The sequence below is a fragment of the Heterocephalus glaber genome, unplaced genomic scaffold (assembly GCF_053883595.1).
Source record: "Heterocephalus glaber isolate CG9 unplaced genomic scaffold, H.glaber_assembly_v1.0 deba00000896, whole genome shotgun sequence".
NCBI lineage: Eukaryota > Metazoa > Chordata > Mammalia > Rodentia > Bathyergidae > Heterocephalus > Heterocephalus glaber.
Window position 1 is genome coordinate 8,636,058 of NW_028258170.1, and position 19,759 is coordinate 8,655,816.

Here is a 19,759-nt window from a genome sequence, read left to right on the forward strand (position 1 = left end):
AGACTGGGCCACTAACAGAGAATTGAAAACGAAGTGCACTAGGTTCTTTCTTTACTTCTTGATAGTCTCTAAGTTAATTAGATCACCCTTGCAGTACTCAGCCACAAAAGCAAGTACTGTATTTCCTTCGCTGTCTAGTTCAGCTTAGTTTTGAGTAAAATGCATTAGATAGCAGAATGAAAGAAGATAAAATAAAAATATTCCCATTTTTTTACTCAAATAACATTGTCCCTATTCGTATGTTATAACTTGGAAATTATTGTCATTTCCAAAATCCCTAACTTTTACATCACATAAGAGTAATTCATGGAATCTTGGTAGCAACAAAGAATTGACAAGGATTCATTTCAATAATTAGGGTATGTCTCCAATATTATCTACAATGCATGAAGAAAGAATGGTGCGACCATGCCGGCATATAGTAAGCCAGAAAATTGCAGATGATGTCACATGAATATAATTGCTAGTATTCAACTAATCTTTCTAAAGAAAATTCCAGCCAGTAGAAAGAAGTCCATCTGATATCTTTACTGAGATGTATTACCAGAAGTGAAATATGGCTGCCTTGAACAACGAAATAACCGAGAGAATATAGGTTTAGCCTCTCTGTCTTACAGAAAGTTACAAAAACTGTCCTTGGTTTCCAACCTTTCAGTTTCAAGTTTCTTCTTCCCAGAAAACCCTGCACAAGTGCCATCTCCTCCAAGAACCATTTTTTTAAATCTTTCTTTTATTTTTTTATTTTTTGGTACCAAGAATCGAACTTGGGACCTTGGGCTTGCGAGGCAGGTGCCGGAACCACTGAGCTAAATCCCCGGCCCTAAGAACCATTTTTGATTCTCTCCCCCTTTCATGATATTTATTAAGTTCCCCTCACTCTCAGCATTTCTCTGCACCTCTCAACATGTTAAGATTCTTGCCACTTTCTTTTATGTGTTATAGTAACTGACACCTGAAATGCCCTCAGTGAACTCCTGAAGGTCCTCAGCATCTGTGATTTATCTTCTGATTCTCAATCGCCTGTCCAAGTACCTTCAGTATTAATGTGATTCCAAACACTCACGCATTCTTCAGTTATTTGTTGAGTGCTTGTTTTAGGTCAAGCCCTAACCTGAAGCCTAAATCAACAGTGGCACACAAATCAGAGAGATGAAATAAGCAAATGTTCATACCAAATACCAAAGGGCAAAATAATGCCTGGTTTTCTGTTTGTGGAACATGTACCTTTAGATATAATTCTGTCCTATGATTCTGATGGAGAAGCCAGCATTCAGCTTGACATCAGTAATGAACCATGCATCTTTAACTACTCCTTCTAGGAGTTTCAGAGAGAACGCCTTTTAAGCTAAAAGCTTTGTCTTTCCCACTGTATATGGAAAAATTGACTACGCACTTTCACGCAGAAGGTCCAGCTAAGAAATGTTTATATTGGAACAAGCCCCATCTCTAAATCTGGGCTTGTTGCTGAATGGTATTTTGTTTCCTTGGATCAGGGAAAGGGTCTGGAAACATCTGTAACTAAAATGTTGTTTTAAAATCACCACAGTTTTTCCCCTCAACTGACAGATAACAGAATTGTGTTAAATCAAACATGCTCAGCCTTCCCCATCCATTTCCTCTCGTAATATGCGCATCATTTTGTTATCACTGGTCCTGGACTAGACTTGCAGCATTTTGGGCATGGCTATCCCCTCTGCAGTTGCTCACTCTGCACTTGGCTTTTGTACTTTATCTTCACTTTATAAACACGCCTGTAACTGAACAACTGGATCACAGTAATTTCAGGGCAAAACTTCAAAACTACAAATAGATGATAGATTATAAAATAATTGTGAAACGATCTTCTGGAATTTTTTATTTAAAAATAGGTTCAGGTTACACCATTTGAAAATAAGACTCTTGAATGAACTAAAAATTTTAGCCAAGTGACATTTCACAAAAATCTCAAAATGGAATTGTAGGGGAGGGAAGCTGGGGAAAAAATAATAGGAAACACCTTCAAATAACATAAAAAGGAAATCCTGTACTAACTTTTAATACCATTCACATTCTAAAAATAATAGAGTAGCTCATGACCAGTTTGTGATATTGTAGTTAAAATTTACCACTTGTTGAGGGTCGTTTTTGCTTAATTTGATTTTCATTAGCTCTACCAATTGAGGTAACATTTGGGATGGTGATACATTTCTTTTTGCTTTCTGTGAGCAGTTGGTGCTGGTATAATTATTTTTTATGAATTGTTTAAAAATGGTTCTGCCACCAGAATCCCTGAACAAATGACCACTCTGAAATCCCTGGTCTCAGGGATCCATATTCTTCTGAGCCCTTTTAGGTACTTGATGCAGAGCAGACATATAAAGTATTGTTACTAAAGTCTACTGCTCACATTCCACAAATAAGAACAGTTGGGGAAGAAGCACGTGGATGTGTGTCTCATAAAATACATCGGTGGCAGAATAGAGGTTCAACACACAGTTCTAAGTCTAGAACCAGTCACAAACCCTTGTGAGATCTAACCTAGTGTTGAAGGACAAAGGTGTACATTTCACTGCCCAGTCAAGATTTCAGTGATGGGATTTGATTAGCACAATTTATGAGCCTAGTTTTCCTACTAGGTGCAGCCAGATATGTCATACTGCCATATATTCTGCCTGACTAGACGTCTGCTTCTGATGCATGAGAGGAAACACGTGCACACTTGCTGGCATATATCACAAAGGGCATCCTCCTGGGGACTATTGTCAGATCCTTCAGTTGGAACAAGGGACGTGTTAGGGTAACAGCTGGGTTTCACACAACTAGCTTCCAACAAGAGCCAACTTCCCTAATGAGTAATCTACATTATTTGTTTCATAGTCTATTTCTGGTTGCACTACATAACAATTATTAAAAACTAAAACATCCGCTGTAAGTTATTGTATTTAAATTAAGAACAATTGCCATATGCCCAACCAAGTAATTACAGAAAGCTGATGGGCAGTGATTTCCATGGAACTTCAAACATGGCTCTTGGAGCAAACCTGAATTTGCTAAGGAGTATTTGCCCCATTCTCACCACCTTCATCCCTGCTTCCGGGATGCCTAGGGAGTGTTAGACATCTCAGTGATGATGATGATAGCACTACTCTGTGAAACAAGGGACACATACTAATGGCATATCTTCAGTGATCATCTTAATAAACCTGATAAACACAAGCAGAGCTGATTTTCCTTCCAGATATCTCATGGAGAGAAAGAGATGGACGGCACAGGTTGCTTACAGCCCCAGAAGAGGTGTGAGCCTCAGCAATACCTCCTTTATTTCACTAGGTTGCAGTTTTCTAAAATTTAAAACTACAGGTTATATGAAGGATAAGGTCCCTGAGAGCTCTTGGCATTCTACAGTTCTGTAATGCCTACATACATTCAAAATATTTAATAGATACTTATTAAGCACCTACTGTACAAGGTACTGAGGATTCAGTGACACATCAGATGGTTTCAGTTTCTGTTTTCAGGGAATAATCTCCTGAAGAAAAAAGACAATGAATCAGGACCTTCAAGCCTCATTGCTGAGCTATGTGCCATATAGAGTTGCAGCCCATTGAGAAACTACCTGTTCAGAAGGCCCTGGGATAGACAGAAGGAAGAAAGGAAATTACTATTTATTGAATTCTTCTGTGCCCTTCTATTGGACTTTAAATACACAATATTAGTTGATCTCACAACCACTCAAGAAGATAATATGGTGCTATCCCATTTTTCAGAGGGGGAAAGTGAGGCTTAGAGTTAAATTACCTGGACAAGGTCTCCCAGAGGTAGAGCTGGTTGAAATCCAGATGATTTTAGGCTGTCCAATATTTCAGGTTGTCTCCAGAGGACATCAATCTAGGGAATTACAAGTCTACTGATGACCAAGGAGGATAAGTCAATGAGGTCTTGAAGCATATTTAGAGGAGATATTCATTCCCTCAACAAGTTTACTCATCCATTTACTAAATGGATGCCAGATGGACTGTGGACAAATGGGAAGCTGAATGTGGACACACAGGTTGACATTTCTTAAAATCCCAAAGAATAAATTTTCATCATATCTTGGCAATTTAGGATGGAAATGTTAAAAAATAAAAGTAAAACCTAAATGTGCATGTGTGAGGTGGTGGGGTGATGTTTCCATGGTTTTCAGGAGTAGAGACCAGGTATTTTGTAGGAAGCCCCTTAATTTGTGTTCATCTAATGTTTTTCTTGTGGCTAGGGAAATTTAGAGTTGGGGGGAAGGAAACCACAAAGATAAAGGAAAGGGGCACATACACTGAGCATGTCTTGTCACTGTGATGTTAACCTTGATCACCTGGTTCAGGTAATGTTTGTCGTTTCTTCACTACAGTGTAGGAATGTGTGCCTTGCATGTAAGGGAAGCTGTTAAAAGAGTAAGAGCAAATCATTTGAAAGGAACTTATCCCTACCTATAAATTAGCCTTAATTGATTTGATTTAATTCACTGTGATCATATTAAAGAACCTATCAAAATTGATGAATTGAAATAGATCCCACTTTTAAATGAAATTCTAGTCTAATTTGATTCTCTGAAGATATGCTCCATCCACCAAATGGGACAAAAATGTCACTTTTATCAGATTACTATAGATTATGATGGAAGAGTCCAAATTCATAAAGCACAGTCCATGTTTAGATAGTACAATTTCAATTCCCAGATGGAATTCCCAGATAGAATTCCACTTGTTAGTTTTCTTCTCTTCCTTTCTAGTGAGTCCAGAAATGTCTTGTAAGAAGCATTTATGTTCATGCTGTTTCCTAACTATAGCCCTAGTGTGATCACTTAAAATTCTGTTGCCACCACCAAATTAATGTTTAGAATAGTTGTCTTTAAAAAGGCCTTCCTACCTCAACAACAGTTATCTCCCAAGAAGAGCTGATTTCATTTTGATGAAATGTAAAGTTGAGTTTAGGGTGTTAGAAGATAAAATAGGCATTGTTAGGGTTTGAGGTATTTTTAGCAGTGGTGCCTGAGGAAGGCTGAAGAGCAGATTTATCTAAGGAGGCCAAAAACACAAAGAAGACGCACTGCTCTCACCAATAAAGGAAGTGAAGAATGGGGCCCTGAGGAAGATGTGATTGAAAAGATGCTAGGTAAGGTAACATTTTTTAATGAACATTTAAATCTGGTGAAAGCAACTTGATATTTGAATGAGTCCTTGACCTTTGACTCTGAGAAAGTTAACTAGATGTCATCTCATACACGTACTGGACCACTGAAGAGTCCCCAGATGAAGAGCGGGGCAGGTCTGTTATTTCCTCCCACCGCTTTATTGCATTGTCCTGCTGCGCCCCTGACAAGGAGCCTGTGCTAATTACTCTGCAGCTGTCCCACCAGACTTGAGACCTGCCCCAGTGCCCTTGCTCTGCCTCAGGAAGCTGACCCTCAGAAAGTCTGGCATTGGGCTCCCTTGGCAGCAGGGAACTAGGGGACAAGAGAGTTCAGCAACCCTGAACTACTACCCTGCCCCCTGTGTTGCCTAGTGAACAGAAGCAGTAGCCCTCCAAGCCTGCTGCTCTCTCCTGCCATCTCCCCTCCTCTGGCTCTGACTTCCCTGGGCAGTGGATAGAGCTTCCCTACCCTACCCTTTGGCCCAAGGAGTGGAAGATCTTTGCATATTCCTCCCTTGGCTTCTCTGTTCCTGCATTCCCTTAACCTGCCCACACCTCTCTAAACCATCACCCATTCAGTGTTTCTCATTTTCTTCATTTGAACCCTTTTGAGCTGAGCTGCTTCCTGCTGGGCCCCTGACTGAGTGACTGCCTCAGGGACCACCCACTTCTGAATGCATGGTGTTCCCATGTCCTTGCTTCTGGAGGAAACCCTTTCCACAGTCATCCACTTCATTAGCTGCTTTAATTTACAAATGCTTACCTTCATATAATAGAATAATAGTAGAGAGATTATACCAAACCATTGACAAAGAATAGGAACATAATCTTACATTCCATACTCCAGTGTCATTTGGTTTGATTTGTCTCCCAGCTCCAGTCCAGAGGACAGGGAAGTTTAGCCCAGGCTGTGGGTCACTCTTTAGTTCCGCCAGTAAATGCTGTGGCTCCAGTTAGTCATCCCAGTGGTCCTTAAAAAGGCAGTGGTCTCTGCATGTGAGCCCCAACTCTCTCCTGAAGACATAAAACTGGTCTAAAAACATCCTTAGATTTTAATATTTTAGTTTGTCACTTTTGGAAAATAGGAGTATTTCACATTGTTCTAAGAACCTTTTACCTTTGATTAAATTAGTAAGGCCCAACTAAAGTCTAAAAATTCTCCAGGTTATACAGATAGCCTAGGATATGGAGCTGTCCTGCTAAAATGAAATAATCAGTGGATATCAAATAAAATCATCATCCAGAAGAACCTAAAACCTGTTAGATCTTTCAGTGAGACTGGCAAATGACGTGTAAAAGATGCCGCGTCAGAGGAGGTAGCTGCTAGCTGTATGGTGAAAAACAAAGGAAGAACAAATTAAGTAAGGAATGTTCTTATGCTTATTTTTTTAACTGTGAAATCATAATGGCACATAAAGTGAATAGCCAGGAAGTTAGGGAAATTATACACATGCATCTGAATCCATTGTCTAGAGCACATTAGTCACTTCCCAGGGATAACATTTATCTATTTATTTATTGTTTTCTGAGACAGGGTCTCACTATGTAGTTCAGACTGGCCTTGAACTCAGTATGTGGCCCAGGCTGGCCTTGAACTCAAATCAGTTCTCCTGCCTCAGCCTCCAGAGTACTGGGATTACAGGTGTGCACCACCGTGCCTGGCTTGGGATGATACTTTATTCACCTTGTCTAGATCTGGAAATTCAATATGCAGCTAACTTAAGTAGGATAGTTTGCTTTTTTTTTTTCTTAACTTGATTTCTTCCTTACCTCTTTCTTTCATTATGTCATGAAAATTTTAGATCCCTCATGTAGCTTAGTAAATAAAATATTGCCAGTATAGTTAAGTCCCACATATGTTCCCTCAGCTTCATTCCCGTTCTTTAGACTGATCTGGCCGATTTCTTAGATTTCCATGTTTTTCCTGCTTTTCTTTATCTGTGTGTATCCCTACACAATGTATTACATAACATTGTTTGGGATTTTTTACAAGCAATCTAAATATCATGTTACTTTTCTTCTGCTACTGGCTTTTTCCTCAAAATTGTATTTTAGAAATTTACACATAATCAGTATAAGATTCTCTAGATTACTTTCCAAAGTGTGTGCACAGTTGCTCTGGCCTAGCTCATTCTGTACAGATTCAAATAGATGTTTCCCAGTAGTGTATTTTCACCATCTGTTTATTACTCGACACAAAGATGATTAAGATACTATCCCAGCCCTCAAGGATCTCACCGAAATTTCAGAGAAGTAGGAGAATAAATTAAAAATTGTAATAGCACATTCCATGTGTTCCACTGAGGTATTTGCAAGGTGCCATGTGAATGACTCAGTCTACGACTGAGAAAAGAGTTCTCTGGCAACAGGAGAAAGAGAGACACCCTTGGGCTCTGTGATGGTATATGCAAATGCAAATTGGATTAGATACGATATATATGGCAGAAGTGGGTAGAGAATGTGATTTAATTAAAATAGAGAAAACTTATTTCTAAAAAAGTAAACTGAGCTTAAAAGCAATCCGAGAGAGAGAGACACCAAGATACTGAACTAAACGGTGATATTGTGAACAAGGAGGAAAATCCATCTTGGTACTATTTCAGAGGTAGAGTGTAAACTCTAAGAGACAATGATGTATAAAGGGCATAAGAGATTAGAAAAATGTGACCCAGGTGGAGGCAACAATTGAGTGTATTGTGTGTAGAGAATTTTTAAATAATAATAAACCATATTAAAATTTAGTATGCTTTTTATTGAGAACATATGCCAGCACTTTTAAACAAAATCTGTGTAAAAATGCTCCTGGTTGAAAAATCTTTTGTTGTCCAAATTTTAAGCAGGTGCTGTGTGGTTATCATTGAGTTTTAATTATATAACAAATGTGTAAGCTTCAAATTAGCACATTCCAATTAACCTTTAATACACATTGTATGAGGTACACAAATTAATTTAGACAACTCCTAGCCTTAGTTCTATGGTCTAGCCCAACATACATAGGAATGTGAGTTTATAAAAGTGCAGAATTGTGCAAAGTGGCTCTGACATGACATAATCTCCAAGGTACTTCATATATCTGCATTTAAACACACGTTAAATAAATAAACACAGCACAGCTATGGTGAATAGGAAGAGGCAGGACTTGAGTACATAACTTTTGTTATTTTATGTGCAAACCATTCTCGGATCCTTTAGAAGCAGTTCCAAACATTGCATTAGTGTAAAATACATGAATGTAATGTAGAAATATTAATGCATTATCTTTTCTTTTTATGTTATATAATCCTTATCATTAATTAAGATACAAGAGAAAAAGAAGTAGGGAAAGTCTATAATGTTAATGGGAGACACTTTCAACTCTATGTGCTCATAGAACTGGAGATTTAGCTGTATAATATACACATAGTGATGAGACTATCAGAAAAGCATGGGACCAAGGATATTCAGAGAGATTGGGAAGTCACCAGCGTATGGATGGAGAATGAAACTGTGAGAGGTTGTCTTCGTGTGCCAAACATGTATAAATAGAAAAGAGGGAAACAGAAGTATCCTGGAGAACACCAAAAAAGTATGGGCAGCAGAAAGAAGAGGATCCACTCACACTGGCGCATCCCATAAGAAAATAAAACTGAGAAATAGAGACAGGAGAAGAAACAAAGGAGAGAGTTGTCCTGAAAATCAAAAAAAAGAGAACTTCAAGAAAGAAATTCAACAATATTCAACACCAGAAGGAGAACAAGCAAAATTAGAAAACCAAAGCCAGCCAGATGTCCCTGGACTTCCCAATCAGGGCAGTGTCAGAGGTGCAGCAGGGGCAGAAGCCAGGTAATGGGGAGAAGCATGGACTGGCATGAGGGCAGCAGAGCTGGGTCAGTTGAGTTCACTGTAGATGACTTTTTAGACAAGAGAGGAAGAAAATGAAGGAGAAACAGAACTGGAGAAGGTGTGGTTGGATTCTGAGCGCACAGGAGGAAGCCAAGGCTTATTCAGCACAGGCCTCACTACCTACCAGCAGCCAGAGGTGTGAAGAAATGGATGGTCCTAAAGTTTGGATCCAGGGGCTCCCCTAAAAGTTCCCATGTTAAAGGCTTGATCGCCAGCCAGTGGCTGGCCCTATTGGGAGGTGGAGCTCAGTGGAAGGAAGGTAGATCACTGGGACTATGCCCTCAAAGAGGACATTACGACCTCAGCCCTTTCCTCTTTTTGCATCTGGGCTGCCGTGAGGTGAACATGCCTTCCCTCTCACAAGCTTGTGCCACGAAGTACTGTACCACCACAAGCCCAAGTGCTAGAGCCAGCCTTGACCAGAACCTATACAGAAACCCTAACAGAAGCAAACCCTTATTCCTTAAACTCTAATGATCTCAGATATTTTGTTAGAGTAACAAAAAGCTGACTAACACAGATGATGGGTGGGGGGGAACTAGGTGAGTGTGCAGGGTCTGAAGGCCACAGACATGTGGACCCCAGAGCACGGTTAGAGGGAGCTCCTGTGGTGGCCACATTACCTCTCCTGGGATGGGCAAAGGGTTAAGGATGAGAAAAGACAAAGGGGGCCTTTGCAAAGCAGAGAGCTAAAATGAGATTTTTTTCCCACCCAGTGACCTCTATGTTCTCACTGGAAGAGGCAAGGTTATCTGGTGAGAGTTAAGTGAGTACAATAGAAATTTGAGGTGCCTTTCTCCTTTCCTAGTAACTCACAATAGCATTTCCTCTGTACCACATAAAAACCTGAGGGAAAACATAAGGAAGAAAGACCTGTCCTGCTAGTCACTCTGCTTGGCTTCAGAGTGACCCAGGGTGAGGGTGGCACTGAAGTGCACAGAGGCCCTAAAAACAGAAACAGGGTCATCTACCAGCAGCAGGAACTGTTGAGACTTCCCACAGCCAGTGACAAGTCCCACTAGCTTCACTGAGTGCACTAGGCAGACGACCTTGTCATTTCCACACAACTCAACCTCCAACCTTCTTGTAAAAAGAAAGGGTAATTTAGATAGTCGTTTGCTAGACTGAGGGCCATTAGCTCGTAGTGGGTAAATTGGATCATCCATAAAGAGAACTTAGCACAGAGCCTGCTATCAGCCCATAAATATTAGCTATTATTATTCATAAAAACTCAAAGGAGGTGACAAGATGTCAGCTCACAACCTCATTCCTTTTAAATGGTTAGGGAGCCCAACCAAAATCCCCTAGGCTGTAGCTCTGAGATCATTTCTCTCTACTCACTCTTTCTACATTGCTTCTTTTCTTGGAAATGTGTCCATGGCATTTGCCCCGGTAAATTAAATAAAACTGAATCAGTTTTCAGATATAAAAAAAAATCTGGTAGAGGCTAGGGTTGTGTAACCATAGCTCAGAAGGCGAGGAGTAAAAAGAATAAGCCACGGACAGGAGGCAATGTGAGGAGAATCCAGAACAACAAGCCAGATGTTAGCAGGAGATTGATCTCAAGAAAAAGAAAAAGGGTGTTATTGAAGCCTCATCATGTTACATAAATGTCAATCAGTACTATAAATGAAAAACTCAAAAATCATTTTAAGTAAATTTTCAAGGACAAAATTAAATGTTCATCCATATTAATGAACATAATCACCCTCAAATCCAGTACAATCAAGGAAAAATCTTTAGTGCCTGTGAATGTCCTTGCTTGATCTTTTCAATTTTGCAAATAAAGAGGGCTATTTATTAGTGTTTCAGTAGAACCCGAGTCTGCTGATATCCATGATCCAAATAAATGATTGATGAACAGAATTTGTAGTCAGTTATTTGAGACCTAAAAGTGGACCCATGATTTTGATGCAGGAGAATACCCAACAGACAATAAAGAATATCAAGGAAAAGCACATAAATGTGGCATAAACATCTCCACTAAAAGGCCTTGTGTAGGAATGGTCAAGACAACTCTGTGCTCTTCTCAGTTCCACAGGATCTAAGTCATTGTCCTTATTTCACTGGTGATTAAGTTGAGAGCTGGAGTGCTCTGTAAATTAGAGAAGGAATGGCAGACAGGGCTTCTAAGCAGGAAGCACAAAGATAGCTATGAGAGCTGACTAGAAGAAACCAGGGCTAGATTTTACCCTAGCTTTATTGTGGTAATCACAAGATGTACCTTTGAACTAGATAAATCTCAGGAATATTGAAACCACTTTCCTAATCAAGCTATGGTGAAATCACTGTCAAAATCTAAAAATTAACTCTGCTTATTAAACTGTGGGGAATTTCAGTTATGCAAACAAGAGCTCAGACATACCCAGGGGAGGATACATGAGTAATAGTATGCTCCAAATTCAAGTAAAATCAATCAAGAGAGCAACTTCTTGGGAAGCACATTGCATAATGTATTTGTGTTATTTAATTCTTTGACTATAGGTTTGTACATGAACAATCTTAAGTCCTACCTAAAAATATTGAACCAAAAATTATCAATAGCTTAATCTGAAACTGCTTTCCATTCAGATATTTTAACTTTTAGTTTTATAGAGAAAAAAGTCTGTAAAATGCCTCCTAATTTAAAAAATTCAAAGTTTTTAGAAGTCATCCTTCCTTATAAAGGCTAACCTGATATTTTTTTAAATCTGATTTTGTTTTTAATTAAGTATTATGGTCACATACAAATTTGTGCTGATATTGTACCTTCCCCACTTTAATCCTTCTAAAGAGCTGACAAAAAGCACCACTGCCAGTCACACAAAAAACAGTACTTTCAATCTTGTGTTTTTAAATAGCTGTTTAAATACTATCCTGAATAATAACTTAGTCCAAAGAATTCAAAAATAAAATCTAATTTACTATTGTATCATGCTTTTAAAAGGATCTGAACTTATAGATCAACTATAAAAGGTAAGAAGTATTAAATATAATTTATTTAGTATTATACATACACGACACTAAAATGCCTTTCAGTGAGTAAAAGGCAGCAGTCTTTAGATACAGGAAATTCTAATTAAATTGGCATAGTCAAGATAAAAAATATAGATGTTCCTTCCTTGCCTTCAACCACTGTCTTTAACAAGCTAATAAACAAATTGAAACAGGAGTCTTGCTTGGTTGTGAGACAGTGAAGGATTTCCCTGGTATTTAAACATATTCACACAACCAGTTATATGTATAAATCTAAATATAAAACCAACCTCCAGTAGGTTTTGAGATAACATTCTCCATCTTTGTGAAAATTCGAACATTACTAATCAAGTCCAACCATATTTTTAGAAAGGGAAAACAGTGATAGTATTTACTGAACTGGAATTACTATCAAAACTTGAAAAAAAAAGATATCCATTTAACTATAAGCCAATTTTACTTAAATCAGGACTGTCCAACAAAAGTGACTGTCAGCTGCTCATGATCTGAATTCTGGTGTATGAGACCTATTAAATTATGGTACACATAAAAAAGCCATGAGACGTTTCTGTTCTGTAATAAATAAGGGAGTGACTATCACTCATTAGTAGCTTTTTTGAGGTAAGCTATTAAATCTGCCCTGTCTCCCTTCTTCTTAATGCCAGTGAAGATCATTTTTGTTCCAGGGATGTACTTCTTGGGATTCTCCAAGTATTCCATCAATGTATCCTCTCCCCAGGTGATGCCTTTGTTCTTGTTGGCATCTGTGTAAGAGAATCCAACAGCTTGACCTGTCTTCTGCCCAAACAGACCATGGAGATTTGGGCCAGTCTTGTGCTTGCCTCCCTTCTCCACAGTGTGGCACTGGGCACACTTCTGTACAAAAATCTTCTTGCCTTTCTCAACATCACTCATTTTTAAATCTGCTGCGACTTCCGCTTCTGAGGCTCAGCGCTCTTTCGTCGTTACCACAGAGAAAGTCCCAGCTCAGAAGCCAGACGTCCCGCTCTCTCAAACCTGGTATTTTTTAATAGATTAAATTGTGTTGGTCCCCACCAGAAGATGTTTGAATACTACCAGATTCTTAAGTCAGCCAGAGTTTTAAGCAGATGGAAATCAACATTGTGCAGGGCCTATAGACTCTGGGTAAAGACACAGGGTGTAACCCTTGAGTGAGCATGGTACTCATTTCTTAAAGTGACTTTCATCATGTACTAAAACAAAAATTGGACCTCACTAACAGTAAAACTAGAGCTAAAATCATTGTTGCCTGGTGACAACAGGAAGGTGCATTATACACATACACATAACAAAAATACAAAAATCTATGTGCATTATGCACATACTAAAATCTAAAGGAAGGTAATAATGTAGTTTGCTACGTTTGAATATTAAATATTTTGAAGGTAAGAATAACTCTGTATACCAGTGAATGAATTAGAATTTCTATTTTGAGCCTCACTAAATTAAAACAAAAAGTGGTGAATCAGAGCCAGGGTTTTAGCTCAGTGGTTCCACCACCTGCCTCACAAGCACAAGGTCCTGAGTTTGATCCCCGGTACCAAAAAGCAACAACAACAAAAAGTGGTGAATCAAAATTCTAGAAGTCTGCTTTAGGAAAGAAAATATATGGCGCTTATATTTGTAAAATGTTTGCAGATTCTTGGTTGAAGACAAATTGTAAATGTCTGTTTCAATTCTAGGTAGGACAGGGCCTATGGAAATAGAACCTGACCTCTGAAGTGTGCTGTTTGTAATGAATTTTAAATTATTTAGTCAATCAGGCTTTTCAACAGAAATTCTGAAGCTTTCAGAGATTCAGTATCTGTGTAAAAGTAGTAGCTTGTTGTTAATTACAGTAATTAGCGCCTTTGTTGACAGGATTAGGGAGACACAGTGAGATTTTTGTGAAAGTTTTAACTTAAAATTTTATTACTTAGCTTGGTACTCATTTTAAAAAAATAATTTCAAACAACTTTTAGAAGTTTACCATACCCAAAGGGTACAGGTTGGGCTACCCTTCAAAAAATATCTTAAAAATTCTTGGGCTGGGGATTTAGCTCAGTGATTCCGCCACCTGCCTCCCAAGGGCAATGTCCTGAGTTCGATCCCTGTTATCCAAAAAACCCAAAAAAATTCTTTAAAATTCTTAAGAGAATTCAAACAATATTCTATACAATATTATTGTTGGAATGATCTAGTATTTTCAAAGGGACTTTCTCAAATGAGAATAAAATGATCTAGCAGTTATATAAATGTTATCCCTTTCATTACAATCTTAATTTGTTTTAATTCTATCATATTAAATGATAAATATCGTGCTTGCATGATGGACTTATGGAAATAGTGTTCCACAATCCGAACAGCACATGCTGTCACCCCGGTTCCTCTAAACATGAGTGGCACATGTGCCATCCCATACCAATTTCCTCCTAAATTTCTAGTTCTAATTTCTACAAATGTAAAATTAGACAGATACATCTAAATTTATTTTTTACTCCAAGCCAGGCCGCACACTTATCATAACAAAGTAAGCAAATGAAAATTTTCACTCTTACTCCTCACAGGGAAAGTAAATGGTATTGATGCATCCAGTCTTGTGGTAGAGCACAAGGTAAGCTGTAATAATGCAGCTGCTTAATAATCAGAGGTGCACAAGGTCTACACATGATTTAGTGGTGAGTAAATGGTGACATTGAAAATTTGACTGAAATAAGCTGCTTAGAAAAGGAAATAGTCTCACTCAATGGTTTTTATGTATTAAAACATTTTAAGGGCCGAGGATGCAGCTTAGTGGCACCATGCTTGCCTGGCAAGCTGAAGGTCCAGGGTTTGACCCCTGGTACCAGAATAAAATTTTTTTAAATTATTGTGTTAATTTCTAAAGATGTTTTTCTAGGCTTTAAAGGAGCTAGTTCACATTTTTTAGCCATTTCAGATTGCTTTGTAATGTTTATAATAGCAAAAAGTTGGAAGCAACCTAAATGTCCAACAAGAAAAGCTTGGTGGAATATATCTTTGAACTCTAAGGGCTCAAATTTGAGAAAAAAGAAAAGATCTGAATTCTGTGTCTACCATTCCTTATCTGTGTTTCTTGGTCTGGACAACAGATCCTCATAAGCTACAGAGTTCTTCTCTGTAAAATGAAATAATGGTGATTACTCCATAGATCCATTGTGGGTTAAAATAAGAGAATGTAGCATGACCTATGCAGTGATTTAAATATGGTAGATATTCATGGCCAACTAAGTAAATGTTCTCTTAAATTATTTATTGGACAGAATATTATAGGGGAGAAAAAAATAAGATTTGAATCAATTTGATCCTCTTAAAAAATTGAATGACATTAACAATACCAGTATTACAATTATCATCACCATCTTTACTACCCTTGCTATTATTATTGTTTTTAAAGGCCACGGTACCATTCTGGAAGGTACAAATTTATATGTTCTCTATGTTTGCCCGCCCATCTATCATTACAGTTTTACTATAGGTTAGGCTTCTCCTGTGGGAAGGAGCTCAATGTGGCATCTAAATATCATTTCTAAGGCTTCTTCTCTTGTTCACACATGAATATACATAAATTACTACTGCTAGTGATTATTAACCAGGAGCAAGACTGAGAACTATAGCTCCACTTTCATTCTTGAAAATATCTGCCTTTTAATATTCAAAAAGGTCAATTTTGCCAGTTCCTATGGAATTTTAAGAAGAGATTTAGTAAAAAGATCAGGGCTCTCGGAACAATGATAAAATATTTCCATATAAAGATATAAACTTAAATTGATATTCCTTCAGAATAATTAAACTTCTGTGGAACCATTAATGCCTGCATTCCAGGAATCTTCTACAACACAAGGTCCAAGGTACCTGGTACACAGGCTCTGTGGTGAAATTAGAACTTTCATTTCCCTACATTCTGCCTCCTTTCTTGGTAGAGGAATTGGAAAACATAAAACTTTTAGGAGGACATAGCCCAGCAGGAAAGGGATTTGCTAGGTTTTCACTCTCCACCTGCTCTCTAGGCAGGAAGCCAAGGTTGCTCAGAAGGGACTACCTCCCCTTTTCTTCCCATTTCTCACAGTATGCACTAGAGCCAAGTCCTCCTTCACCCAAGGGGAGTAGATAATTGGATAATGATAGACTTAGAGTACAGTCTCCTCCTCAGATTGACACAACATAAAGATTTCAGCTTGTATGCAGTCCAGTCTAGGCCCTGGTTACTGCACTGCTTTAGACTGATCCAGGTCTGGCAGAGAGCAGTGGGATGAGTAGTATATGCCAGTGGTTTTTACCACACCTCAAATGTGTTGTCCTGGCCTGAGCCATTCAAATCACCAAGTGCTCATGGTGCAGTTAACAAATGCAAGTTAAACAAATACACTATGACTTTCTAAACCTGGTCAAGGATAAGAATCTTCGGGGTATTTTTTTAATGGAGATCCTTCACAATTTTTCTGTAATCAAAGTTATTTTAAAATACAAAAATTATTTATTAATAACAGAGATCTTTTGGCTTCGTCTTCAAAAGTACTAAAGTGGAATCTTCCCAAATGAATGGAATGTGCTCAGAGAGCTCAAACACTACTATTTTTGAGGCTGCCATGGCAACTTATATTAAGACCACTCTTAAACACTATCTAATTAACACCACACAGATTGCAAAACGCAGTGGACTCATGGGTCATCAAATCAATTTTATGAATCATGACCAACATATATTTTTAAATAAAACACAGAAGTTTAAGGTACACCACACCTAGAGAAGTAACTTAATGTCTGATGAGTCTTTTTCTGAGGTACAAACCTATATATATATATATATATATATATATATATATATATATATATCTTTAGCTATATATCCAGATCTCTGTCAGCATCTGTCTAGGTCTATATATGAGTGTCTAGGAAGAGCTAGAGAAACTATCTGTGCATTCCATCACAATCATTATATATATTTTACTTCATGACAACAGCCAAATACATGTGAAATTCAATGATCTAAATTAAATGTTTCCTGCAGCAATTTTAATGGCTTCCATTCTCTTTTGTACCTTCTCAGTTAGGGAAAACTGAGAAAGAGGCTTACCACCTACCACAAACTCTTCACTATAAATTATAAATTGGTCCCTCTCAGTCTTCTTTTTTTTTCACTTCAAAAGGTGGCATTTCTTAGCAAATAAATATATGAAAAAATGTTCAACATCACTGGTCATTCAAGAGATGCAAATGAAAACAACACTGAGATTCCACTTCACTCCAGAAAGAATGGCTGCTATCATGAAATCAACCAATAACAAATGCTGGCGGGGCTGTGGGGAAAGAGGAACCCTGCTCCACTGCTGGTGGGAGTGTAGACTGGTGCAAGCACTGTGGAAATCAGTATGGAGATACCTCAAAGAACTAGGACTGGAAGTCCCATTTGACCCCGCTATTCCACTGCTGGGGATCTTCCCCAAAGAATTAAAAGAATCATACTACAGTGATATATGTGAGCTCATGTTCATAGCAGCACAGTTTGTAATAGCTAAAACTTGGAAACAGCCCAAATGTCCATCAACTGGAGACTGGATAAAGAAAATGTGGTTTTTTTTAATAAAATAGAGTACTACTCAGCCATAAAAAATGAGAAATTAGAGACATTTTTAGCTAAGTGGATGCACATTGAGGCGATACTCTTAAGTGAAATAAATAGGACACACATGAATGAATACCAAAGAGTTTCTGTGGTGTGAGAAACTGAAAGTGTAAATAAGGACTAAATGTATAATAGGTAATGTGAAATAGGAAGAAAAGGGGCAAAGGGGAAGGAAGTGGGAGGGCTAGGAGAAAGGATAGAAGGGAATGGGATTAATATGAGAAAATGGAAAAATAGGAACAAAATCTTTGTAAATAGGGAGGAATGGAGGGGTTGAAGGGAGGGCTGGGCAAGGGTGAAAAATAAGAACCAAGAGAGATTATGTAAAGGTGCAAATTTCCAATGATGAATGTCATTATATTGTATACCTAAAATGTACCAATGTTTAGAATGAATAATCGATAATGTAAAATAGGAAGAAAAGGTCCAAAGGGGTAGAGGTAGTGGGAGGGGCAGGGGAAAGGAAAGAAGGGAAAGGAAAAATGATGAGAAATGGAAAAAATGGAAATAAAGTCTTTGTAAATAGGGAAGGGTGGAGGGTGTGAAGGGAGGGCTAGGAATGGGGAAAAAAATAAGAACCAAGATGCATTATGTAAAGGTACAATTCCCAATGAGAAATGTAATTGTGTTGTATACCTACAATATACCAATAAAAGAATTTAATAAAAAAAAGGTGACATTTCTTTGCCTTCTCTTCATGAATAAATGTCATAATTCTCAATTCAATGTCCTTCAAATTAATATATTGGATTTTAGTGTTAGGATCCAAACTGGTAGTGGTTTTATATTGTGACTGTTATCTAGTTTTTTCTTCTTTACAGAAAGAAAAATTGAGAGGAAATGGGTTCACATAGCAGTCAGAAGGACTTCAGCCAGATATAATGAAAAATTTCCTGGTACCCAGGACAGTATAAACTATAATAGGTCATGGGAGGAGTATGAAATTTTGTACTCTGTAGGTCTGTGGGAACTGAAGTCTTTTCTGTCTGGAATTCCTTAGCCATAAGCTCTCTGAAGAGTGAGGAGTGGTCTTCCAGGCCTACAATGCCTTTTCTGCCCTGCATCCCTGAGACATTGTAATGAAACACCAACTACAGGTCCATAAGCCCAGCTGAATAAACGAGGAGCCATCTCGTTGTGTTCCTGAAGTGGAAGCACTGTTGAAGCACAGACCATGACTTACTATTGTGCAAGCCAGCTGTGCCTGGCAGGAGGTTAACATCCCTATGAGCCATTTCATTTCTCTGGGTCTCATTATTTCATCACTGGAATGAAAGAAAATAATATGTTCCTCACAGTTATGAAAATAAATTAAACATATGGTCAGCCCCACACAGGACCTGGCAAATATAAGAACTTATTAACTTTAGCATTACTTTTCCCTTTAAAATGTTAGACCCTGAACAGTTTTTAAAGAGCCATCATTTGTGACAGAGTTCTTAGTTGTTATGCCATTGCCAATAATTTCTGAAACCAGAAATTTTTATTCCCACCTTGACCAATATTCTATCATGGCTTGGTTTGGCTTTAGATTGGAAGGAGACATTAAAACTCAATCTCTCAGCCTCCCACAATGAACCTGAAACCCTAATTTTTATTCTTTCTTACATTGATAGAAATGTCAAAGGTATCCTCTTCTGCAAAGTGAAAGAAGAGGGAAATTACACAGCAAGGGTTATATGTACCTCATTTTTACTAAATGATTGAACAATTGGTTCATTTTAGTAGGCTTTGAAAAAACATATTTAGTTTAGTGATCACCTTTTTGTGCTCCTTACAGAAATTACTGGCCAAAATGGATCTCTTTAATATTTAAGATGCTTTTTCTGTGTTTTTGCAGAACTGCGATGCTGGATTCTTTCTCACCTTCTCAGGAGAATGCTTGCCCTGTGACTGTAATGGTAATTCCAACAAATGCTCTGATGGCTCTGGATTCTGTGTGGTAAGTCGGGGACACGCAGGAGCAAACTGCTAATCAAGCTTTTTTTCTCCCTTCAGTGTTTCCTGTAAAACATATCAGGTAAACGCCTTTTGATTTTAAGTGGCCACCAAGGTATTTGCAGGATCCTGCACAAGCTGGAGGGCTCCTATGTTCCCACTGGGCAGCTGGCTGCCTGCTGGGAGCCATGG

At 38.2% G+C, this 19,759-nt stretch overlaps 2 protein-coding genes across 3 annotated transcripts in view; one reads left to right on the forward strand and one right to left on the reverse strand.

Moving 5' to 3' along the window:
* The window catches only part of Lama4 (laminin subunit alpha 4), a 149,643-nt gene that overhangs the window by 17,663 nt on the left and 112,221 nt on the right, over positions 1-19,759 (forward strand). For both annotated transcript variants that reach the window (XM_087207925.1, XM_087207926.1), the window contains exon 2: positions 19,470-19,571. In XM_087207925.1, the coding sequence (XP_087064051.1) occupies positions 19,470-19,571 (102 nt within the window). The remainder of the gene's footprint in view (positions 1-19,469; positions 19,572-19,759) is intronic.
* LOC101713105 (cytochrome c) lies at positions 12,546-12,913 on the reverse strand. Its single transcript, XM_004869084.3, has one exon. The coding sequence runs from the start codon at positions 12,898-12,900 to the stop codon at positions 12,583-12,585; it is 318 nt and encodes a 105-aa protein (XP_004869141.1). The 5' UTR covers positions 12,901-12,913; the 3' UTR covers positions 12,546-12,582.

Excerpts from the sequence above, each read along its gene's own strand:
- LOC101713105 (XM_004869084.3), bottom strand. The coding sequence starts at position 12,900 with ATGAGTGATGTTGAGAAAGGCAAGAAGATTTTTGTACAGAAGTGTGCC.